The sequence below is a fragment of the Crocodylus siamensis genome, chromosome 13, assembly GCF_052110815.1.
Source record: "Crocodylus siamensis isolate JL-2025a chromosome 13, ASM5211081v1, whole genome shotgun sequence".
NCBI lineage: Eukaryota > Metazoa > Chordata > Crocodylia > Crocodylidae > Crocodylus > Crocodylus siamensis.
In genome coordinates this window covers 30609333-30635167 of record NC_143407.1, presented here as the reverse complement: position 1 = coordinate 30635167, position 25835 = coordinate 30609333, and the positions used below count along the sequence as shown (strand labels likewise).

The 25835-nt window shown below is 42.4% G+C and overlaps 1 protein-coding gene across 5 annotated transcripts in view; it reads left to right on the top strand.

The window, feature by feature from the left end:
* The window catches only part of RAP1GAP2 (RAP1 GTPase activating protein 2), a 242437-nt gene that overhangs the window by 183273 nt on the left and 33329 nt on the right, over positions 1 to 25835 (top strand). For all 5 annotated transcript variants that reach the window (XM_090025861.1, XM_090025860.1, XM_090025863.1 and 2 more), the window contains 10 exons: positions 7641 to 7676; positions 8141 to 8185; positions 10237 to 10269; positions 12354 to 12563; positions 13701 to 13804; positions 14388 to 14466; positions 16511 to 16564; positions 21547 to 21630; positions 23981 to 24081; positions 25577 to 25706. In XM_090025861.1, the coding sequence (XP_089881987.1) occupies positions 7641 to 7676; positions 8141 to 8185; positions 10237 to 10269; positions 12354 to 12563; positions 13701 to 13804; positions 14388 to 14466; positions 16511 to 16564; positions 21547 to 21630; positions 23981 to 24081; positions 25577 to 25706 (876 nt within the window). The remainder of the gene's footprint in view (positions 1 to 7640; positions 7677 to 8140; positions 8186 to 10236; positions 10270 to 12353; positions 12564 to 13700; positions 13805 to 14387; positions 14467 to 16510; positions 16565 to 21546; positions 21631 to 23980; positions 24082 to 25576; positions 25707 to 25835) is intronic.

Below are 25835 nucleotides of genomic sequence, written 5' to 3'. Positions count from 1 at the left end.
GTGGTTTCCCTTCCCCCTTAATTCTAAAATGCTACCTGGCTCTTCCAGTGTCACATTGATCCACTGTTTGCAAGTTGTCTTGTAGATCTGTGTGAGCATCATATCTTTGCAAGGCTTTGAATCCAGTCCAAGACATGAGTCGGAGGCAAAGAATTCTTTCGTTCTCTTTTAAATCTTAAAACGTGCTTCCTGCATAACCTGTTTCGGGCACATTGCCTTCGGAGTGGTCCCACCCATTTAAATCATAAAACAACAGTCCTGTAATGTCTCTGACTTGGAGAAACATTAACAAAGGGAGGTGTCGTGTTTGAGACGGAGGCTGTATGGATGACCGGGCTGGCATCAAACTCCAGAAACTCTTTATTTGATCAGGACGAGGAAGTGCAGCAGTAGCAGCTTTCAATGTGTAAAAAAGTTTGCCCTGGCTGCTGCAAGGAGGGGGATGTGAAGTGAATGATGGATTTCATAAGAAGCTTTTTGGTAAGTGTTACCCTGACTGGTTGGAGAAGGGGAGCTGGGTGCCAAGGAGGCTGTTGTGGCTGTGTGCACCAATAGCCAGTTGAATCAGATGCTGTCCGCTGCTAGTATGTAGTTCCCTTTGCAATCAAAATCCCCTCTTGGGCATTTACTACTTGTGTTCTTTGTCATCATTAAATCACTCCGAATCCCTCTGTGTATTTCAATGAAAAACTTACCGCAGTATAAGACTATGGAAATTAAATACATATTGGGCTTTTGCTGATATGACTTGGAACTTTCCACTGATTCCTGCTTAATGCTGAAGGAGTGAAGTAAATGTTCCTTTTTTCCTACTTAAGCACCAAATTGTCTCTGTGTTTCCAGTCTCATCTGCCTGCACCTTAAATTTTCTAGTATCGGTGCTGCACTGTGGGAGAGTTTTGAGATGCAGACAGTGAAAATAACAAAGATTTTCTTCCTACACATTTTTGCATATCTGAACCCATTAGTACAAGTAACTAGACGAGTTTGTCTTGCCGGTGCTAATATTGGAGGGTTTTTTTCCACTGTGGCATTTTGCCTTCAGTAGGATTTAAGTGGAACAGGCAATCATTTTGGTTTCGGAATAAATATAACAAATATTTCCAGAGATACAAGACTTGGAAAAGGGTAGACTTTCGGTGCTGACAAAGCTAGAGCAGATGGCTTTTCGTGTTGATAAGTATTACAAAATTGCCTTTTGTGACACCAGAGATGAGATTTTTCATGTACTAGATTAAGAGCCAGCTTTAGGGATGCAGTGGTTTCTGACAGCTGCAAGGTTGCTTCCTGGCTTTATTTTTATTAAATAAAATCTATTGGACTATACTGTAAAGCAGTGGTTTGCAACCCTTTTTGGCCTCAAGCTACTTCTCCTGAGGCACAAGGCATCCCTCAGAAAATGCCAGCTCAAAGTTTTCACTCGTTTTTTTGGACTATAGAAAGATAATACAGCAATTTTTTTTTCTGTTGTAGAGAACTCAGAAAGATGACAACAGGTCAGGTTTTTAATACTCTGACTTCTTATCTCAAATCTCTGGGTTTATCTTGTGAATTACGTTTTCCCACCTAATAATGCTAACATTGCGTGGCAACCTTAAAAGCCTCTCAAGGCACCCCAGGGTGCCACATCACCCTGATTGAGCATCACTGCTGTTAAGGGTTGGTGAGATCCTGGTGTGTCTGGGTTGTCTTGGCTGCTGGAATCATCTGTTCCTAAAAGTTTTTCATTTGGTTTATGGTGGTTTGCACCAATGCTGGAGTTATCTTCCACTGGCCTAGGGGTAATCTGACCTTTGGGGGCTCCTGGAGGTTCAGGAGGATGAAAGAGGAAAGGCATAAAGATGGAGACAACTCCAGGACGACTCCTCAGTCATGCCAGTCCGCGCCTGATTTTACAGCTTCTTGTTGCCATCACAGTCAAGTGCGTATGAGACCAGCCATGAGGCTGTCATCTTAGTAAATTTGCCATCCATCAAGTACATTTTCATACTGTTGTCTGTATTCGTAGTGCTTTTTCTTCCTCTGGTTTTTGTCTGTTGTGTTCTCTTCACTCCGTTTTTTTTTAAATCTGGGTCATTAAGACAAAAGCTGAGCACTGACATTCCTTCACAGTGTCATTCCTTCTAACTTGATGCTCTCCTATTCTTCAGTCCATCAATGAATTGCTAAAGCTGCTAATCCCACCTGCCACATACCCTCCTCTGACCTGCAGTATCTTCCCACTGCCCCTGCCTTTTCTCAGCTGGATAGCCATTAGCCCAGACCTCCTGTAACCTGCCATCTGAGCCCAAGCAATCTTCTGACTGCTGCTCACTGTAAAGAAACAAAAGATTAAAGAAGAAAGTGGAGGAGGATAGAAACTACCTTAGTAAAGTGCATCATCCTTTTCTTCTTATCCTTGGAAAAGCCACATATTTATCTACTGGGAGTGACCCGATATTTTGCAAGCAGATGAGTAGGAGTAGGTAATCATTATTTTTAGGCAAGGGTAGGTCCTAATGAAAAAGAATAAAGCTAAGCATTCAATTGAATTAGCCTGTGATTGTTCGATCAAAGATATGAAATTACAAATGACTGCAAGTTCAAAAAGGGAGGCATTAATTTAGCCGCATTGGGCTGGCTTGCTGGGATCATGTTATCAGCCTGTCTAATGGCCTGTTGCTATATTTGCTTTCCAAGGTGGAGCTGGCTTTTGAGGGATCTTAGATTTTATTATATGAATATATAATAAAATAGTTTGTCTGGTTTTTTTTTTTTTTTTTTTTTGGTGCCTAGAGTCTATTTTCCAGCCTGTGCCCATGTGAATCCGGATATCATGCCTGCATCCATTTGCCCTAGGCAAATGAAATGGGTGGTTTTGTTTACACAATTAAAGGTACTTGCATCTGTTAGGGGTGAATTGAACATGGGGTTTTATCTACTGCACAGCAAATTCAAGTGTGTCCACATCAAGCCAGAGTAATTTGAGGTCTTGTAGGTGATATTCAGGAGACAGGCAAGGGACAGGAGTTATGCATAAACTGGTTTAAGTAAGCAGAAACTGGTTTAAATCTGTAACAGAACAGAAATTCAAGGCATATAAACTAATTTCAAAATGGCTGAAACTGTTTTAAGATAAACCTGGCTGAATGTAGTATCAGACTTAACTGACTTGGGTCAAACTGCTTTATGAAACTTCACTCCCAAGCCCCTTCCTGAAGTTCTCTCCCAGGCCCTGCTTTGTGAAACTTCTCTTCCAGACCCCTGGGGATCACAGTCCACCAGCATCCCAGCATGCTTTCTAGCCCTGGGCTGGGGTATGCTATCTATTTCAGCAGAGAAGGGTTTGGGGGAGGAAGGGAGGAAGCAGGGACTGCCCCCCATTAGCAACCCTGGCTGGGGGTTAAACCCTTCTTCCACCCTGCCCTACTAAAGTTACTCCTGGCTGCAACTGCAGACTACAAATCCCAGAGGCACCTGGAAGCAGGAGGAGGAAGCGATGAGCAACTGTGCACCGTCCTGCTATTGTGATTCTGGACTGCAAATCCCAGAGACTTTGGGACCAGCAGGAAAAAGAAGTGAACACACAGTCCATGCTGGCTACATGCCAGAGAGATGTGGTTTGGCACCGCCTGGCATCTGGCCTGACCCACTGCAGGCATGTGGCTGCATTTCCTGAATCAGACGTGAATGTCGGTACAGTTGTTTCTCAGTGTAATCTCTGCAGTTTAGATTAACCTGCAAATACTGACTCGATTCAGCCTTGGGATTTTTGACTGTCTATACTTAGAGAACTACCCCACCCACCAACCTGAGCATTTCCACCAGCCACCAGATAGGGCTGACTGCCTTGCTTCTGGAGGACTCCCTTGTCTGTGCAGTTCAGTGCAAGCTAAACTGTTAGAGCCTTTCAGTCTAATTTGGAAATGCCTATACAATATCACCTATTAAGGAGAAGCTACTTGAAAAGAAAGGCTAAACCCAAGGGTCTAGTTTGATTTTGCTAGTTTCATTTAAAGGCGAGCCATAAGTATCATTTAGTCATCACAAGTAAATGATAAGTATAATTTATTTGTCTGTGTTCCATTAAGAGTCATTCTACATTAGGATGAGTATACATACTTGCAAGTGTATAAGAAGATGCCATTTTTACTTTCACCCCACACATCTCTGCAGGAGCTGTAGAGGTCATGTAGACCGTAAAGCATGGAGACTGAAAGTACGGGGATTTAAATCCACAGCAACATAGATTGCAGACAGATGTAATGGTAAAAAATGGGAGGGAAGGTGGGGGCTTCCTTATCAAGGGTGTGCATCAGCTGAATTGGTGTAACTATTTCATCTGCCTATCCTGCCCCCATGTAGTAGAGCTAAACCACTGGAACGTTACACTCTTGCATTCATGTTTATGTGAATGAACTGAACAGGTTAAGATCAGAAGTCCTGATTAAAAGTATGTGGAAAGATTTGCACATTCATGAAACCCATTGATGTGCTATTGGGCATCTGTATAAACACAGCAATTTGTACTTTGAATTATAGGGTAAGGGCTGTGGTCTTTATGTTGGGTCCTTCTTGAGGTCTTTAAGGGACTTTGATTAAAAGTCCATTACTCATTGGTCTCCTTAGTTCATTTGCCAAGTAGATCATTATCTCTATATCTATGCCAACAACCAATGTAGGCAGCTGTGTTCATTGCATTCTTTCCTTAAGGTGTTAGGGATGTCAGTAATTGTAGCTAGTAAAGCAAAGTACCCTAGGTGTGCATCTTGCAAGGCAGGGAAAGCAGGGAATGATTTTCAGGTTTTTCATATGAAACCATTGTTATGTGTAAGTTCTAAGTCAGCATATGAAGTCCATCATTACTATGGATCCTGAATAGCTTTGCTTAAAGAAACAAAAGTTATTTCTGTGTATTAGAAGAGTTTTTCCTACATGGTGTGACCTTGTGAGCTCAGTTTGAAAATAGCATGCCTGCACTTTGCACACCTAGACTGGCATGCAAAAACAGAGTAATCAGCTGACTGTTTTTTTCTGCTCTATTTACAAGTACAAACTGCCATCTTACAAAGGGGGAAACAGTGAGTTTATGGAAGCAGTTGAGCATTTTGAGGATGTGTTTATATTAGATCCCCTACCTGCTGACTTGTGTGATATTGCAATCACACAGCAGAAGATACATGAGCTAGGTCCAGTGCCACATGTGCTTTCTTAAAGCCCCAGCTCCTGGACAGAAGTGATTCTGAGGCAAGCTCAGGGTTGTTGTTTTTTTTTTTTACTTTTGGGGTATCTAGCCCAGGTTTAGAGGGAAAAGCTTGAAAACATGAACCCTATAGGCTCCAGAAACAGAAGATGATGAAAAAGCATGCAAAATATGTATTATTCCTACAGTCTTATGGTTTAGTGGGGGTGGCTCATGATATCCGAACACTAAGTTTGTCAATACTCATTTGACTCTAAGAAGAAGTGGTTTAAGAGGCTTAATACAACTTCACATATATTGTTGCAGGTAATTGATAGAGAAGATTACTTTGTAGCTTACTTAGTTGAATGAGGGATGGTTATTACTTGAAATATTATATTGTACAAGTAAAAAGCAAACTATGACTCATGCTACTCCAAGGGATTCTTATTAACCTGCTAATGGAAGGGCCATGTTCTCTTTATGCACTTCACCGCAAGAGTGGGTTAGCAAGCTTCCTGAAGCCTTATTTTGCCCCTAATTCTGGCACTCTTTGTTGTTATGTGAAGGGTGATTGAAATGAATTACAGAAGGAAGTCAAAGCCTGCTCTCAATAAGTAGCTGTATGTGAGATGTGTTTAGCTGCATAATGATCATTTCACGTATTCGGTGATCTTCAGGAGAGGAAATTACTTATAAGAAGGTAACTCAGCCAGAAGGAACCCTCTTGGCATTCATCCTGGAGATGCACAGGTCTGAGCTGTGCTTGATTGGCAGGTGTCACTGGCATGCGTCCAATAAACAGCACACAAGGTACCTGTTCAGTAGACAAGAGGAGAGAATCCCGAGCATCCGTCTTGTCCCATCTCTCCTATCTGATGGCATCCAGATGCTAATCTGAAATAATGGTAGTGGAAGGTATGGGTTAGGAATGACCATGTCTGGGGGAAGAATCAATTTGCTCAGGGTTCAAAGGCCCAGAAGGGAAAAGGGTTTCCCAACAACCCAGAGTTCATCAAAGGAAATCTCAAAGGTCCCTTTATCTCCTGAAGTGAGTTTGGCTGGGATGGGTCCAAGGCAGAGACACTTACCTGTGCTCAGTGCTTTCTTGGACACTTGGGAGACAGTAATTCGTACTGGCAGAGTCCCTCCAGCAATTCCGGCTATGGACTTACACATCAGCAGTCAATTCCTGGGTTACTCTGCACTGCAATCACACAGCAGAAGATACATGAGCTAGGTCTGGTGCCACTGCGCTAATTCGTCCTGTATTGGAAGTGCAGGTGTATTTAGTGTTCAGGGAGAAAGTGTCAGCCAGTATGTGACTTTGGAATAAAAAAACCCCCTACCTCTATTGAAGGAATTTAACACCCCCTCTCCCTATGTGTTTGGCTAGGAGGCAGTTTGAAATGATGGTAAGTGCTAGTGATGTGAAGTCACCACTGCATATATCATGGTTGGATAATAGCCACTGTATTGAGTCTTTTTCTCCCAAGACATTAGCTGATCAGCTCTGTGGGTTGTGGCAGTAGCTTCCACAACGCATGGGAGAGGAAGGCATATGCTTTATTCAAGGGCTTCACGCAGAACCCCGTCAGAAAAGTGTGGCACATGGAACTGACTCTGAAACAGAAAAGTCAGCTCTTTTGAATACACTGCTATAGAGTAGCCTGTCTCACAGTGCATGTGCATGTGGTTTTGCGCTCAGTTTTGTGTCCGTTTGGGCCGTGTTCCAACAATCACGGACCCGTTAGCAGCTGGAACATCAGTTCGTTAAAGGGTGTAATTGTATTTCCCTCTATTTGCTCCATGCTTGTGTATGAACCATAGTATCAATGCTGCTAAAATATGTGTTGACTGTATTTCTCTCCACCAACTGCTATCCGTATAGAAGATGTAGCCTCCAGTGATATAGCCTTCTTTCAGTGGGGCATTCAACACTCTTGCTGTTGACTCAGTGTTTCACCTTTAGCAAGTGACATAGGGTTTCTTATCTTCAAACCCAGGATAAAAAAACTGTCTCACAGGTCCATTCATTTTAAAATTTCTGTTAGTACAATTCTTTGAGATCCTCATGAGCAATGCAAGCTATTGTTATTACTAGTGCATGGGCAGGAACATTTCATGGGTTACTGCCACAAACAACCTACTCCAGTTATTTTATTGTTTAGTTTTTATTGTTGCACTTGTAAAAGAAGATATTTCACCATTCATCTCTGGAGTATGTAAACTGCTCTAATGTATATATAGAGGTATGGAGTGAATTACTTCCCTTCAGAAGGCAAATTCTGTAGCTGTTGCTTCAATGTCAACATTTTTTACTCTCTAGTTCCACTGACATTAGGGTTCATCCCAAAGGGCAAACGCAGATCCAAAGCTGGAGGATGTTTGAAATCCTGATCCACATCCGAATTGCACAGGTTGGGTTCATGTCTACTTCAAGCATGAGAGTGATTTTTTTCTTTCCTTTGTTTTCCAGTCTGCGGAGTTCTTTGAAATGCTGGAAAAAATGCAGGTGAGTGACATGATATGACTTACAAACACCGCACACAGGCCTTATTTCTCCACGGTAAAACTGTTCAAAATGACAAGCGAAGGTTATCATGCCTACACAAAGTTCCCTAAGCACCATGCGACTTTGAAGTATGTTTTACAGAGTGGGATGATATTACAGTAAGTACATTGACACCTTCCATATTATTGTGTCATTGAAAATAACATCACCCCTGCTGAAACTGATTATAAAGGATACTTTACAGCATGATCTTAAGATCAGATCAAAATGTGCCGCTTTCCAGAAGGAGACCTGGTTCTCTTGAGAACAGTCCATGTTCTCTACCACCTCTACTTTGCTCTGTTAGAAACCCAGCTCAGCTAACCAGCCTCTCAGACATTTAAGAGTGATTTCAGTGCAGTCAAATGACACTATTCTTTTTCGTATGATGGCAAACCGCTGAATGATTTGTTTGTTTCAAACAGGCACCCAAACTTGAAGAACAGAGAGCTGGCAGCCAGAAAAATAAGGTTGGTTTATAAGGGATGTTACTTGTGCGTATTTTTCAAAATTATCTTTTCAGCTCCAGATGCGTGGAGGTACGGCTCCAGATACAATGTCTTGGTGCATTCTGGTTAAGACCGTGACTTAAAGGGACCCAAAGGATTTGAATTATTTCTAAAAACAAGACCCTGATTACACTGCAGGGATAAACTTGATGGGCCTTCAAATCCCTAATCCAGCTCAATCCTGTTTCTTTCTGCCACGAGCTGCTGTAAAACGCTTTGTCTTTTAAACATTGTAAAGAAACTTGTGGCTTGGTAGCTCATGGGGAACATATTTCTGTAACAGCCTTGTTATGGAAATATTTTCCTACAAAAGATCAGGGAAGCAATAGGAAAGTCATGTAATGGTAGCTCTCCATTAGAGCAGGGATGCTTTTAAGCTAAGTTCAATAGTGTAGTCCCTCTGGTAAACTGCTGGCCTGGTCGCCTTTCTATTCAGCTGTCATTCAAAGGCAGCATGCAGCTCAGACACAAACAAACTCATGAAGCTCAAGGGAGTGTGATAGGGTAAGAAAAGATTGCATCTCCTGCGTGTTTTCTTACAGGAGGGGGCTCATTCTCTGTGTCTGGACTCTGCTCAGCTTAAGAAGGGGGTCTTTTGGGAGCCTATTATAGTTCCTAGAGTCTGTGCTGCCCTGGCCCCTGTTGGGAGGAAGAACAATATAGGGGCTGCTCTGTTGATATTTGCCTGAGATGGGGGAGATTATAACAGGTGCCAGACTGTAGCATCCCCCAGCACTCAGACAGCCCCCCACCCTCTACCCCATGATCTCTAATGCATCTGTCTTCACAACAAACATACTGTTACGTCCCTTTTCCAAATGTGGAACTGAGGCAAGAGTGACTAAAGGATATGGCCTAAATCCCCTGATGGGGGAAGGAAGTGGATTGGGATATCCCAAGCTTTGGGCTGGTACTGGAATCACGGGGCTAATGTTCTCCCACCCTGGTTGTGTTGCCTGCGATTGGCAGCCTACAAGACAAAGTTTCCACTGGTTTTTTCCAGCCAGTTATCTCTATCTGGCCCATGCTGTTTGGCCACTGGCAAGTTATTTCTGTTCTCCGTGACTCGGGTTCCCCCTCTGTCAGACAGGAAGCAAGGGTAAACTCATGTTCTCTAAGCGCTTTTCAAGTCTCAGAAGTACCATGTTGCTCACATACAACATACCCCTTTCCCCTCAGACAGGCAGCCCCCCAAAATAGGGGTGTATGTACTAAATGGAGAAGCTTATTTTCTGCTTCAGAGAGAATTACATCTGCTTTTATTCCTGCTCCATAGTGCAGCAGCTGTGGCATTACTATTCAGGCACCTGTGGGAGTCCATTGACATATAATGGCTCATAGTTCTTTGCATCACAGGTGTTAATGATCATCTCTCATTTTAAATTGTCTTGATAATACAGTAATGAAGATAAGCCTTCTTACAGCAATTTGGCTATCTGCTAGCTGCTTCTGGGCTTTCCTCCTATTTCACAGTCCTTGGAGGCTCTTTAGCTTACTGAGTTTTGGCAAGCCATTGAGGGCCGCATGACAGGCAGCCAAGGGCAGATAAATATATATTTTCTAAAATTTTTAGGGGCCCCACGGGCCGAATAGAATGGCCTGGCAGGCCGCCTCCAGCCTGCAGGCCACGTTTTGCCCACCCCTGTCATAGATCCACCCATGGAGACCTATCTTCAGTAGCAGGTAGTGTTTCAGATTTAGATAAGGGGGAAAGGGAGAGTGAGTCAGCTGAAGAGTACGCCATGACTCTTAAAATCTTTTTTTCTTCATTCTGTCTTTAAAAAGCAAGGTGCGTGGCATATTCTGGGGCACAGAAAATACGGCAGGACAAGAAAATGTGACAATCTGCAGCATAAGCACAAAAGACTGATAGCATTAAAGCATGTTTCTATTCCCAGTTTAATGGGATTGATGAGAAATGTTCACTTAAAATGGGAAGTCTATGGATTTAAGACATGCCTAATGGGGACTCAGCAGTCATTTTGTGGTCTTGTGTTTTGTTTTGTTTTTAGGACGACTACATCCCATATCCCAGCATTGATGAGGTAAGTGTTTTCAAGCCTGTTCGGATGGCTGCAAGGTAACGTCTCTTTAAACGTGTTGATGAAAGGGTTATGGGTACAGTTTCATCTTGTGGGTGAGCTTTAAAACCAGGCTTCTAACCACTTGTACTTATTAAACATCCCATCTGTTCTCAACAATAAGGGTGGTCTCTAAGAAAGTGCTCTGTGGTTTTATGGGGTTTTTCTTGCTGCCGCTGTTCCTAAGCCTGAAGGCCACAACATCAGATTATCAGAAATGAGGAGAATAAATAATAAATAGCTCCCATGTCTTGGGCTGGCTCGTTTTCAGCATGGGGAGCTGTGCTCTGTTGACTTAAGTGTCTCTGACAGTTCCAGCTAGATGTGACATTTTTCACTTTGGGCGAGATCATGCAGTTGCCCCCATCCTGAGAAAGGGCAGCAAGCAGCTGTGCTAACCCAAGAACAGATTTGGGACTGAATTTTGATGCTACGGGTGGTCTCTGGAGTTGCTCAGGAGGTTGCTCTGCTGTGCCAGCAACTAGCAGGGGGGAGCGGAGCCCATGATAGCTGGCCATTGCTACGAGGCACAGGAATATAATTGATCCAGGTGTGCTTGCTCAGTGAATGAATGGGAATCCTCAAACCGCTGCTTGAATGCCTAAGGCAAATGAAAGTTGAACCCCTCTGGTGGGTACTGGCAAGCTACCACCCCATTCTGCCTCAATGATAACAGGTGTGATTATAATCCTCTATGCTGCAATGCATTTCTAGATCCTTTCAGGTGAAAGGCATTACCTGAATGGAAGTCATGGTTCCCACAGTGTTGTTTATTGCATTTATTACTTGCTTTATTCCACCACGGAAAAGGCTACATTTCAGGAAATGATTTGCCCAGCAAAGTGCTTTGGGATCCAGCCAGGTGGAAGGCACTAAATAAACATAACGGTCCTAGTAAATTGGCTCATAAAAAAAAAGTTAAGGTCTAATTATGCGCCACGGATGGCAATGCAGCCGACTTGAAAGACACAGTCCTGCCCCCGCTGGAAAACTCCTGTTGATTGATGGGCACAGCATTTTTAACTCTCCCCTCTCTTTCCAAAAAACCTTCATTATGAAACAAAGGTAACTCCACAGTGTTAGACCAGTGCTGCTCTTGTTGGACATTGAGCTGGACGTTGTCCTAGCCCCTGGTATAGCACTGCTATTCTTTAGAGGCAGTGGCAGAAATACCAGGTTAGGCTTGCGAGTGGTTGGAAGACTGCGTCTGGCTGGTTTGACAAACATGGGGCTAGTTTATTTGAGCCTCACTTTCTTAAGAACTGACCCCTCGGACCGCTCCTTTCTCATATTTGAAGCAAAGAAATCTTGCGATACACGCTAAGGGCCCAGATCAATTGCGAATGAGCCTGACTTCTGCTACTATTCTGAAATAGAGGAAGTTTGGCTCCTTTTCAGGGTCTGGATTTACAACTAATGAGTTTTGCTTGAGTAAGGAGTGGGTAAATGCTGCATGGAAGGTGCCAGGATTTAGCTGTACGTGGATCGGTTAATTGCCAGTCCGCTTATTTGGAAGCGATTGAGACACGCATGATTATTTCCTAGCTATCGTGCTATAAGAATCTGCCTCTTGATATAACCATGAACCCTTATGATGCTAGACGCATCATAAAACTTCAGATCCTGGAGGCACTTGATTGTGTGTGAATCTCAGCTTTCATTAAAATGAAAAGCTTTCCAGCCCTTGTAAAAAAACGAGAAAAAAAAAAAGAAAAAAAAAAGAAGAAAAAGCTTGAAAATATGACTCGAGCATCTTAAAAGCTGGAAAGCCAGAAAGCAAATAAAAAGAGCCCCAAATATATTTTTCAACAATTGAATGATTTTTTAAACCAGTCCCATAATTTCAGGGGAGGAGGGGGAGAGCACTCGATTGTAATTTTGAAATACTTGGTTCCTCAGACCCGCAGGAGGTGCTGAGGGTCTGAGCCAAACTGGATTGAAGCAAAACTCCCATTTTTCTCAGCCTGCATGGGTTGAGACCCTGACTCATCCTGTTCCTTTTGCACTGTGCTGTGTCCTTACTGCACCGTATTAAAAATCCTTTTCAGATACTAGAGAAAGGAAGCCCTTACCCTTTGATTATTCTGCCCCAATTTGGGGGGTACTGGATTGAAGACCCAGAGAATCTCAGCACGCCCACCTCCTCGGATAGCAGCATCTGTGAAGAGGAAGAGGAAAACCTCAGCCCGAGCACGTACGGCTATAAGCTGGAATGCAAAGGTGAAGCCAGAGCATACAGGAAACACTTTCTAGGGAAGGTCAGTGGATAAGAAGTGCCTGTATTTCTTGGTGTCCGTGTCTAGTGGCTGTGATGCACAGGTGTTTGTTGGGAGATCTAATTAGGGAAGTTGGTTGAAAATGTTTATTTTTTTCTTCTTCAAATTTTTGAAACCCTCTTTGATGAAGGTGGGAGTGGAATCTCATTTAGCTCTTTGTTAAGCCTAGTCTCATAATTTGTGCTCACCTAGATGATATCTATAAATATCTATGAGTGCCCCCTCCCCTATCCTTTGTCTTTAAATTTGCTTCTGGTTGGAAGTCTTTTCATAATATCTGAAATGTCACCTATGAAAGCTTTTGACTCCTTGAACTAGTTTGTCTCTAAGGTGCTACCCTGCCCTGCTTCTGTTTATACATTTGTGGTCACATGATGGCAGTGATTAGAAATCCTGTTCCTGTCTTCACTCAGGACTTTTTCACTTGAAAGCTGTGAGGTTTCAAGGTGTAATTTGAATGAAAATAGTGATGCATTGGGAGACTCAGACAAACCTCTTCTAAAGCTTGTCACTAGTCCCCTGATTCATAATCATAACCTCATTTATATTGCACAATGATTATAGTGATAATCAAATTAAAATTTAGTCACAGTCCCACACCACAACATTTGGATGAAGATCCAAATTTTCCTGTTTTGCTTCCTCTTTTTTTGTGGTGGAGAGCGAATAGCAGGAGCTGTTTGGCTCTGGATTTCTAGCTCAGACATTTCACACAGACATTGGATGAATGATAATTTCTTTGAAATCTGAACCTTTCACTGATCTCCTGGCAGTTGGCATTCTCAACCCTTATATTGCTTTATGCTGCGGGAAAAAGCCTTATTTATTTTTGTCGATCGCCTTATTGTAATGCACTTTGTCCTGGTGAACGGACTAAGAGGAGAATATTAAAGTCTACAGGCAGAAAAAATAAATCAGCCCTTTCAGATTCCCAGTGGATGGGGATACAGAGCGTCTGCAAGTGAGGTGCTGGAGAATATCTTAAAACGGAAATGATTCATCTGTTCCCTCTTGGCATATGGGCCAGTGTCTAAGTAGCATTCTGGGTAGCAGGGATAGATGTTGTTGCCATTAGTGGGCTGCCTTATCACACTGTTAACACATCTCTTCTATTTTTAGGATCATTTAAATTTCTATTGTACAGCCAGCAGCCTAGGAAATCTGATCCTTTCTATTAAGTGTGAAGAGGCAGATGGCACTGAATATTTAAGGATTATTCTCAGGTACGATGGGGAAAAAACCCAGGAGGTTAAACAAAAATGTCTCTTCAAATGCTCTTTGATGTGTTTTATCACTCTAAAGATGCATAGGGGCTGGGTACCCATGGGGGGTTACATGGAGGAGGTGGTAAGAAAACAAGTATTTTACTGTCTCTGGATTGGGAATACAATATCTTGTTTGCTTTAGTGTGAGCAGTAGACTTTGATCTATAGCTAAGCCCTCTGAAACTGAATATAAAAATCTCTGCAAGTATATTGGATAATATCAATCTTATTTAGCACCATCCTTTCTGTAAACTGATGAGACCTGATGCATCTGAATTACTTTCTTATTCCCTCCCTTTCTCAAAATATGAATATTTTAACATAACAAAACTGCAGGGATAGGAAAGAAATTGAGGCATCGGTTACTAGCTGTGCCCAGAAAATTCAGTAGAGTATCATTTCCAAACATCTGGAAGAGTTTCCTGCTGTGCTTTTTAGAGTACGTTGCAAACATGGTCATTATTAGTATGCACAGAAGCACCAATAACCGATCAGTATGTCATAACTTATCTCATGCTGTCTGTGCTGCTCTTTTCCTTAGGTCCAAAGTGAAAACCTTACATGAACGTATCCCCCTGGCAGGACTTAGCAAGCTTCCTAGTATCCCACAGATTGCAAAGGTAAGGTGTCTTATTGACTTTAGAGACATGGTTTGCTAGACACAGAGCTGACAGATGCACGATGAAAAGTTTAGCAAATGCAAATCCTGTGCTGCTATGTCCTCTCTCTTGGTCACAGGAGTTAGGATTCTCAAATATCTAGAGCAGAGAACAGTGTCCAGATTGTAGGATTCTATTCCAGGCTCTGTTAACTGGCTGTGTGGCATTGGGCATGTCACTAAACTGCTTTGTGGCTTAGTTTTCCCATCTGTAAAGTGGGGTAAATATAATATGTACCTCTGAGGAGCAGCATGAGCCATAGGTTACATCTACTGTGTAGTTCAAGTGATTGCAGTATGAGACCTGTGCTGCATGCATATTGGCTACCTTTTGAATAGGAGTAACTGTCCAGCCAGGGCATCACAGAGCTCAACACAGGCTGCGGTTTGTGATGAGAAACAGGAAAAATTAGCTTCATGTTAACCTCTGTGGGTAGCTGAAAACTCACTCAGGTACCTCTCTGTAAACCTTCTCTCTTGATTCGAGTGATTGCAGTATAGACTAATGATTGTAAATCTCAGTGATCTTTGCAACCTTTGAGTTGTGCTTTAGGAGCACTGCATGAGGTATTATTGGTGGTTGTTATTGCATGTTACACATGAGAGCAAGAATGGTTTGCTGCTGCCAGAGTGGAGAGAGAGCCATAAAATGAATTCAGGGTGGGAGCAGCTCTAAAATAATTTATATCCATAAAGAAAAGCTTGTAGAAGCTTTTTCCAGTATTTTAGGCATTAGGCTCACAGCATCTGGGTAGCAATATGCATGGCCACACATGCATGTGCTCAGTTTGTACACACTCTGTGTGACAAGCACCAAAAAGCACTGTTTTAATTTGCCTGCACACTGCATCCTTTTCTGCAGGGAACAATTTGTTGTGATCATCTTTCAGTTCTTACTTTAGCTATGGAGGGAAACAAATTGCCATGTAGTCAATTGGGCCATTTTTGTGTTTCATCTGGATCACGTGTAATGTGAGGACAGACTGTGATTTTTGCCCATTTGTTTGGATGCTTTGGGATTTAAAAAAAAATATCAGTCTGTAGGTTGCTGGCAAATTGTTTGCTGCCCTTAGTCACTATTCATGAGTGTAGTTGTTGAGCTCTGTGATTGGTTACCAAAATGAGTGGCGCACAGACTTGCTTGGTGGAGAAGCCACATGAATTGCCGGTACTAACCAATGAACCACAACAGCATCCTTACATAAATTGTGGCAAAGTGTTTCCACTTCAAAAGGAAGAGAGACCTACAGAGCTTGTAGAAGGATTGATAGAGCTAGCTACCCCGTGTTTTACATTATTCACGATTGCCAGAAAAGCAAACCTGTTGTGTGCTGTCAAGTACAAACACATAACACTACCACCCATGCCCATAACATTTTTTTCAAAGAGCCACTCGCAACTAAGCAGCCGCTTTGGAGTCCTAAGGTCCAACAGGTTCTTCTGTTGTGTGTGTGATTTACCCTTTACAGGCAACGAATCTTTCTTCTCCTTCATTGGTTTGTGGTTGTTCATACACAAAGCTGGGTGAAAAGTGGGGAACAGTGAATGGATACAGAAATAAAATTCTATATATGTGGCAGTTAAATGTCAATGAGTCATTATTTTCATTGCTCTATTTTGTGCCATCCCTTGAGTGTAAAAAGGCAAGGGCTGTGTATAATCTTCACCTGTCCAATTTCCAAAATAACTTGAATTCCATTTAGGGAAGAAGCTGTGAGAATGATGCATGCATTGTAGGACAGAGTTTGGCTCCTTATATTAATGTCTTGACTTTGAATTTACTTCGGACTAAATACGTTCCCTGATGCAGTACCTTGGGAATACTGGTGGGGCTTGCTGTTCAGATCAGAATCAGTTTTGCCTGTATGCTGGAGAAGATGAGCCCTCAGGGAATTGTTTGTTTGTATGTGTATGTCCCTAGCCCTGTTGAAGGGTAGAAAGGATCCAGCTGCTTCTGTAAAACCTGTCCAGCTTCCTCATGTCAAGTCTTTTTGTCTTCATGACAGGCTTTCTGTGATGATGCCTCCGGACTGAAATTTAACCCAGTGTTGTATCCCAAGGTAAGGTTCAAGAGCGTAAAGTATTTTGGTGAAGAATGGCTGGCTAGTTTGACTTTCAAAACTGCTTGTACAATTGCACACTTAATTTGTGTGCTTATTTTCATGTGCAAAATGGGAGGGTATATTAACTGGGAGGTTAGCTGCACAAATGATCGTGGGAAGTAAACTTTTTCCTTGGATTTCCCCTCTCCTCCCTGCAAATTTCTTATCTCCTGATGCAGCGCTGAGAGGAGTTTAATAAGGGTGAATGATATGGGAATATATATGATGCATCATATCATGCACCATTATTAATGGGTGTGACACTCAGGAAGAATAAAACACTGAACTTTTTCCCTGGCCTCAGTCATCTCACCTGAATCAAGATCACAAAAGATTAGTACCCTATGATATGACAGGTGTCAGTGTCCCCTGACACAAAGGGCTCCCTTATATGGACCACAGAAGCAAATGCTGTCTATGTCTGGCTGTGTATTTTTAAGGAAGTTTCTTCTGAACCATGTAGCTTTTAAGATTCTATTTTTAATTGGATAAATCAGTATACAATCTTGGAAATTCCCGAAATAGACAGATTACCATAATGAACCAATTCAGTGCACTATATGCCAGTTGTTTCGAACTTAGAATAATGCTGATTCTACTCAAGTGAGGGCCGTGATATCATTGAGCTCCCTAGAAATTAGAGAGGAGGCTATTCCCCAATTTCTCTGTGTTAGGGTGAACAGCCGCTTATAAATTGGTGTGTGTGGGGGGTTAGTGGTCCTGCTTTGTAAAGTTTATGTCATTTAAAGTCAAACCATCCAAATCTCTTATGTAGTCAGTAGGTCATTTTTGGTAGGACTCTGGCATTAATGCATACACATTGGACAGTTTAAAGAGCTTTGGTCACTGCGACACGCCAGTCACGGCTATGTGCCCAAAGCAGTAGACCTGATAACTTGGAGAATAGCACAGTTTGGGATTCCATGAAAAGCTCCATATTTCTAACCCCCCGCTTTTGAAAAGTTCATTGAGATTTTATTAAGATTCTCTGCTAATATGAGCCCACATTTGAGCAAACTGAGGGCCAGTTTTGTCTTTTGTGAGAAAATGATCTGGAACTCATGGGTTTCACCTGATATGTAAGGGATAAGTGAACCTAAGCTGGTCTCACCCTAAAACGTGTAGGGTTGCTTGAAGCTGAAGTGAAAACATAAATTCTTTGGTTTGAGAATCCCATCTCCCAAGGCTTGAAAGTATAATAAATGGTCACATGAACCTCTCTGCAGCAGTCGGGTTTAGTGATGGCTCTGCAGCTCTAAAACACCTCTGGTGATGACGCTGCAGCTCTAGAGATTTAAGGTGAAATTCTGAAATGTATTGGCTGAGGAGGCCCACAAAAACGCCCCTGACACCCCAGCAGCAATAAAACATTTCACCCATTGTGCCTATCTGAGGATCCAATTCTGGTCACAAGCATGGGGTCAAATTTTTGGTTGTGCATGAGAGGAGGCGTGACCCCTGAAATGACTTAACAGTTATAAAAATGCCTGGGCAGGTAGTTTATTCTGCTTTGGGATGAAGCATTGTAGCAAGAGGCTTGGTGCTCCTACTATAAGAGAAGGCAGACTGGGTGAGAAGCAGCCTGTAGGTGTGGCAGGGGGCAATTAGGAACCACATGTCCTAAAGGGTCCAGGTTAGCAGAGTGTAAGTCTGAGGTCGAGCTGAGCAGGCAGTCTAGCCTGGAGAGCCTTGGAGGGAATTGCTCCTGAGCAGCAGGACTGTAGCAAGGCTCCTGATTAATACTGAGACACTGAGCTGGGGTAAGCAAGGCTAGTGGTTTAGGGACTGAGACTATAGTAGGGGTGGAGGTCTCAACTGGCCCAAAAGAGGGGTCAGGGCCCATGGGATAGGGGCCAAGGCCAAGGAGCAGGGCTATAGCCGGGGTCTGGGGCCTGTAGCCCAGGAGGGGTAAGAACCTATAACTCAGCAGGTCTCAGCCAGCCTAGGAGCAGGGTCAGGTCTCAGGAGTAGGGACCAAAGGTCGAGAAGGGGTACAACCGGAGACTGGCAGGGCCATGGAGCCCAGAGATCTCAACTGGTCTAGGATCAGGGCCAGGGAGGGTCAAAGGCTGAGGAGGGCCACAGCCAGAGACTGACAGGGGCAGGGACATACAGCTCGGAGAAGGGCAGAGACAGGGGCAGGGCCAAGTGCCTCTAAGAGTTGGAAACAGGGTCAGGGACCCAGGGCCATGCCCAGGAGTAGACAAGACAGGTGAAGTGCTGCGGTGTGGGCAGGAGACAGCAGCCTGAGCCTAGGAGGGGCAGAATATGCAGGCCTGAGCTAGTGAGTGATGATTGGTAATATCTGTGATGCTTGGGGGTGGCTAGAAGGGGGGATGAGGAGGCTGTAAAATTAGCTCTTCAGGCCACGAGTAGGGACACCTGTACTCATGAGCATAAGATCTGGCTTGGGGAGCCCTGGCACAGCCTCCCTTTTGAAAAAGTGTAATTACAGCAAGGTGTGGCAGGAGAGTTGAAGGGGAATGGCCCCAAAGAAAGCAGAGGTGACAAGGGCTAAGGGGCTTCACAGCCACCCAGGAAGGACCCTATTGCAAACATTTTATTCTGGCATAGCACATGAACCAAAAGATGATCATGAGCTATATGTTCACCCCCACTCTTGCACAAAGTCTTGATGTTTCTGAGAACCCTCTATCTCAGTGCTATAACTCTTCAATTAATCATTTGAATCCTCAAGGGTTGATGACCACATCCTAACTGCAAGATGGTTGCAGGAACACAGGGATTATATTCATAATTGTTATGGCATAGTTTGTTTTGGACTTGAATTCTTCAAAGAGAGTAAAACAGGATAAGACAAAAGAAACCATTCCTGAATAGTAAATGGCTTGGAATTGTCCAACTTTTTTTACAGTGAAGCCCCTGTTGGCAGAAGCAGAATATCTACAGATGCCATGCAGGAGATAAAATGAAAATATTTATTATAGCCAATTTGAATACATTCACATAACTAACCTAAGAGGGTCAGACTGATTCCACAGTGACCATCAACCCCAATGAAGAGCAGTAATGGCTGTTCTTTAACCGTGTAAGGGTTCTTAAAGGTAGAGGAGTTAGAGAGCAAATTCTCATTTACTTGAGGTCACTGGAAAGTCACAGTCTAGATTAGGAGGTCCACATTAATGTGGTTTTCCAAAGGTACAGTCTTTGCTCCACATGGAGCCTTGACAGAATTTGAACCTGAAGACTATCGGTACTACTCACCTAAGCCGCTTCTGCTTAGGCTAAAGGAATAACTCCACTAGCTGATAGATGAAGAGGGCTCTTACTATTTTAAGTCTCCCAACCATTACAGGGAGGAGAAACATAGACGTAGATCCTTATCTATGCCAAGTGAGATCTGCTGGGGGTCTGGCCCACCAACAGGCAGATTATATGGGTAGCTACCCTTTTCTAGGTTTAGGTGGTATAAAATATGAATAAGTGGGCTGCATCAATCCACACACAGGCTCAGTTCAACTAGATAATTACATTGCAGATTGAGAAATGGAGGGCATGTGGGGTGGGGTGGGCACATCCATAGGCAGAGTAGAATTGTCATCACTCAGTAGAGCTGTGACAATTTATACCAGCTCAGTGTCTGCTCACAGAAGGTGGGACAGGTATGAGATAGGCCAAATTAAGCACTTGAAAAGTGATCTGGCACCTGGATCTAGTTTGTTTCCTTGATCAAGGCTTCAGAACTCTTGGATTGATGCAGTTGTGCTTCCAGAGAAACCTTTTATTGGGAAACAAAAGCCCATTCATAATTTTTATGAATCTTTTATGCTGGAGACAGTACATTTATAAGGCACTTTTGCTACCTTTTGATGTGAACCAAGGGCAATATGATTTTATTCTGTCATTTTTTTATTATTCATAATGCTACTGACTAGTCATTTGGAAATTTGAGAATGTCTGTTGCATACTTTAATATGAAAAATGGCTTTGACAGCTGCTCTCCTATTAACTTACATTCATTTGAAATACATAAATGTATCTCTTTTAAATAAAGGTGTTCTAAATATGGCCATTAATGAGGTTCCCCTGAGTGCTTTAGCCATAAGTAACTTCAAGCTGTGGGGAAGTTTTACCCTGACTCATTTAAAGACTGTGTGAGCTCTGGGTTCTCCACACCTTTTGTATTTTGGGCACCATAGCTGGTGAGCATCAAAAGACTCTGCTGAAGTCAAGGTGGAGTCAACCTCAGGGGAGGCTGGCTAGGGAATACATTTGAAACTATCCATTAAGAAACTGTGGGCACTGTTGAAATTTTGGCCTATAATTCTGTGGAAATTTCATTTTGGTTTTCCTTCCTGTACTAGTTCAACTGCATCTGTCTCTTCATGTTCACCTCCTCCATTGGTTTATTAGCTTCCAGGCTGTCAGAGTTTTTTCTGGCGTTGGCTGTAAAGCTTCATTTTATCTTTCTGCAATCTGTATCCCATCCTATTCCTTTGAACCCACCCTTTATACACCTCTCTCCCTCCTTGGTCTTTTTCAGCCACACGCATTTCCAGGCTTTTTACTTCCATGGTCCCAAAATGGCCTTGTTTGTAAAACAGACTCAACTCCCTCCATTTCCTTTTTAAAGAAACTACTGGAAAAGACCCTAATTTGATGAAGCATTCTTCCTTAATGGCCTCACCTTCCTCCTGTACACCCTAGTCGCCTTATGATTGTAAGCCATTTGGGGCAATAACTTCTAATCTGTCTGAGCTTGTCTTTCCACTGTACTGAGCCATGAATATGCACGGCACTTCATAAATGAGTAATAAGGATTGGGAGCTGTGCGCGGATGGAAGCCTGATCTACCCTGCCCATACAACCTTGCCATTTTGTTCAGGCGTGGTGCTTCTCAAAGAAACTATCGTTTTTCCTGGTAATGCTCTGACTATGACATACAGGTCGAAATCATTTCAACCTCTGTTTTATTCCAGGCATCTCAGATGATAGTGTCGTATGATGAACATGAAGTCAATAATACGTTTAAGTTTGGTGTGATCTATCAAAAATTCAAGCAGGTAAGAAACCCCAGGGTATTGTTATTTAGCACATCCCAGCAAGTTGCTATAGGGACTGATTTCCGTAAGCAATTCAAGACAATAAGCACTTCTGAAAATGGGGCTCGAGATTAATTTTGTTGTGTGTGATATACTGCATTATGGTGTTTTCTTTCCTATAAAATGTTTCGTATTACTTGCAAATATTTCTTGCTTGTTAATAAACGATTGAAAAAATGAATATGCAAATCAAGCCCGGCAAATAAACTAACCTGAAACCACACTTTAGCAACCATGTATTTTTAATCAAATGTGTGTTTAGATAGTCAAGCAGTTGCATTTGTTTTGGAGGACTGTAGGCTATGAAGACATGTGTTCACTGAAAATGCTTTCATTAACCTAGGAGTTTAGGGTACAAAAGACAGACACAGATGAACCTTATAATTTAACAGAGATTATTCTGAGAGGCATTCTAATTATCTTTCTGCATTGCATCTTATTTTGTACAGAATAACTAATGCAAAGAACTTAATGAAGGTCTCTTTGTTTCAAAATATACCAGTAGCAAGATGATTAAGATTCTGATTTTTTAACGAAGTATTAATTTGGATTTGGTATTAGCCATACTTTCTCCCAAGAGCTTTTTCAGTCCTTCCACAGTTGCCTGCAGGAACTTTTATTAAGACTTCATTGGAGCCTAGGACTATTGTACACTTTCCTATTGTAAATATTCCATATTGTTTGACTTGCCGAGCCATCTAGGAGACTCAGTCTGGGATAAGTGCCACAATGCGTTAAGCACGCTAGAGGCCAATTGCAAAGTGTTTGGTCCTTGCCTCAGACAACTTGTGTGCTAGGTATGGGACAGATGAACAGAGAGGCTAATGGAAAGAGACAGGGTTGGGAGGATGAAGTTACAATATAAATGGCATCCAATAGAAAAATGAAAGTCTCAGCCTGCTGCTTGCCAAATGGCATCACAGCAGAGGTGGGTGTAAGGAAAGGGATAGATGAGGTTGAAAATGCAAAGGCAATATTTTAAATTGAAGGTTTCCAAAATCCCTCAGCAGGATTGAATGGAAACATCCCCTACTCACTTGTCTGAAACCATAGTGCAGTAGTAATAGCACCATGCGGCAAAAAAAACAGCTGTCATGCTACATAGCAGAGGTAGCTTCATTTTAGTGATGGGAAAGGCCGAGGAGGGATTGTAGAAATGTCTGATTGTCAATCACAATCTTCCACCACACTTGAGTGGACTTCCCTTGGCCACCCCTGCAGTTGCCCTCTGTCACCCACTTCCTAAATTGCATAACTCTAGCCAAGAAGCTTTCATTATGATGAAGAAGTAGACCACACATACATCACCAGTAAGCACTGTTGATGTGACTGATTGCTGGAAACAGGAGAGCCAGCTCTTTATGGTTTTTTTTTTTTCTTTTCAGAAAATATAAGATGAATCGGAGTCCATAGGCACCCATCAGAGCTGACTGCTTGAATCAACCTGATGTGCAGGATGATTCATTTTTTTGACTTTGCTGCAGTAAGAAAGATGGAAACAATGTCAAAAAAATCAACCTGCCATTTGGTTATTGACATTTCCCGTGTTTTTTATTTAGCATATTTATTTTCTGAGACAGGCGCCTAAAAATGTTTGTTCCGTTGGATTTGACAAAGGGATAAAAGATTATTCTGCCCTTGGGCAGCAGCATTTTTCATAGATACCCTTGGGCTGCATACCTCATTTTCAAGCCATTCTTCTTTAAACTTCAAAGATGATCAAAGCTTGCCAAAAAAGATAGTTTGTGGGCCTTTCATGAGCAGTAAAATTCAAGTTTAATGCTGTTACTAGCTCGAGTTCATGTTAGTTTTTCTTTTTTTAAGTTTCTATTCTTTCCTAGTTTGAATAGACAGTATCCTCTCTATACAGGGGCAGGGGCACCAGTACCTTTCTATTGAATCTCAAGCTATTGGGGGGGAATGTGAAACATGCATTTCCAAGGGTGACACTGGAGCTACCAAAAGTCATACCCACAGGCACACCAGAGTTCAGAAGTCATGAAGATCGTTACCGGTCCCAGGTTTTGAGCACTGTCACCCTCCTTTCCCACACCCCAACTTTGGGACTGCTTAAATTCAAGGGGTATTATTTCAGGTCCCCAAACACTGATTTATGTCGAAAGTCCAATGGAGCTAGATCAGAAGCAAGGAGACCAATGTGAACAATAAAGGTCTGACTGCTGATATTTCAGACACTTTTTTGCTCTGTGCATCTTTCATTTTAATATGCCTTTAAAGTGTGGCTTCTGCATCTCAGGGTGAAATAGCAGGTTGCGATTTGTTAAACATCACATATTGATGTATTTTGCAGACCTTAGAGGAAGAGTTGTTTGGAAACAATGAAGAGAGCCCAGCATTCAAGAACTTCTTGAGTTTGTTAGGTGATACCATAACCCTCCAGGACTTTAAAGGGTCAGTAATAAAACACAAAAGAGACTGTTTTACAAATGAAGTTAACAAGAGATTACTTAAAGTGTAAAAATATTCACTGTGTGAAAGCAAGAGTCATTTTGTTGCTGGGCTGAGCTGTGTAAATGAGAAACAAATCTGGCTTTGGCTTGTTAGTCCAAACCTGGGGAGTTACTCAATGGAACAGACCTGCCAAAAACCCCCCCAAGAATGGTTTTTCTGTGGTTTTGAGACAGTCTGGTTTATTTTCAGTCCAAAATAAAACAAACTCATATAGACACACGCCCAGAGCAGTCTCCTGGATATTGCCAGAATTTGTTCCAATGGTACTGATTCATGGCATCAGATTCTCAGCACTGCTGGAACATCGCATAGAGACACAAAGTACAGAAAAATCCCCTGGTAGTTGGAGCTGCAATAGCGTGTCATGAGGGCGCTTCATCTGGGGAAGGAGGATCCCACTGAGCTGCCTTGTAGAAATGCTGCTGAAGCTTCCCCATTTAACCATGGCTTGTTGGGTGCAGATTTGTGCAAGCCGGAGCTTGCTTGGGAGGTCAAACTTCCCTAGTGGTCCATGATGAAGGTAGCATGAAGCCAGACCTGCAAGCTCTCCTGTTTGTTGCAGTGGGAGGTGTTTGTGTGCTGAGGAATCGCAGGATGAGGCTTCTCATAGATGAGGTCCAGAAGTTTTTATTCTCTGAGGGGACAGATGAAAAGAGGTTGGTGGGTCTCAGTCTATCTACTGGGGGTGGGTAGGGGCAGGTGTCTTCATTAAGTTACAAGAACTGAATTTTATTACTTTTCTGGCTGGGGTGTGAGGAAAAAGACCGAGGACTTGCTTAGCCCATGGGGTCTTAACCCAACCAAACTTTCAGCAGCTTTCACAAACAACATTGAAATAATGTTAGTTTCTTTTAATTTCTGAAACCTTCTGATTCATTGTCTTGTGCCCTCCACAATTGCATTGTTTTGGGCTTCCAGATTCTGCTGGTGATTAGAGATGGAAATGCTGTCTATAGGATTGAAATGTTCAGCTAGTTTGTGTGCGTCTTTAATATATGTGTTTATATAAGATGTGTGTGTGTGTATGGACTCAGTTGTTATATCTATATCTATAAATATCTAGATAGATATCTATATATCTATATCTAAAACATCTTTATATTAGCATCATTTTCATATATATAAATATAGGCAGACATATACATAGATATATATAGATATCTATATATAGGCATACACACACACATACAGTGATTTCATTTCCTGCACCTTAGGCAACTGAAAGTGTTGCTAATATATAACGTAACCCCAGCTGCCAATAATAATATTGAATACAAATATACAGATAAGAGTTAGTTCTCTCTTCTGTTAACTAGCTACTCCTTATGGAGTTAGTTTTCTGTGTTATTGGGTAACCTGACAAGCAGCTGTGGCTTTTAGTGAATATTCAGTTATCATTGCTTCAGTTCTCATCAACATGTCCGTTTGTTTCTAGTTTCCGAGGAGGTTTGGATGTAACACATGGGCAGACGGGTGCCGAATCCGTGTACACTGTCTTCAGGGACAGAGAGATAATGTTTCATGTCTCTACAAAGCTGCCCTTTACTGAGGGAGATACACAGCAGGTAAGAGACTGCTGAATATGTTTTAGAGAGAAATCTTTAAAAAGAAATAAAAGCTGAATGTTAGAATTGAATGTAAGTTTAAATTGGAACTGGCTAGGATATTTCTGTGCACCTGCAGTGATCCTGAAA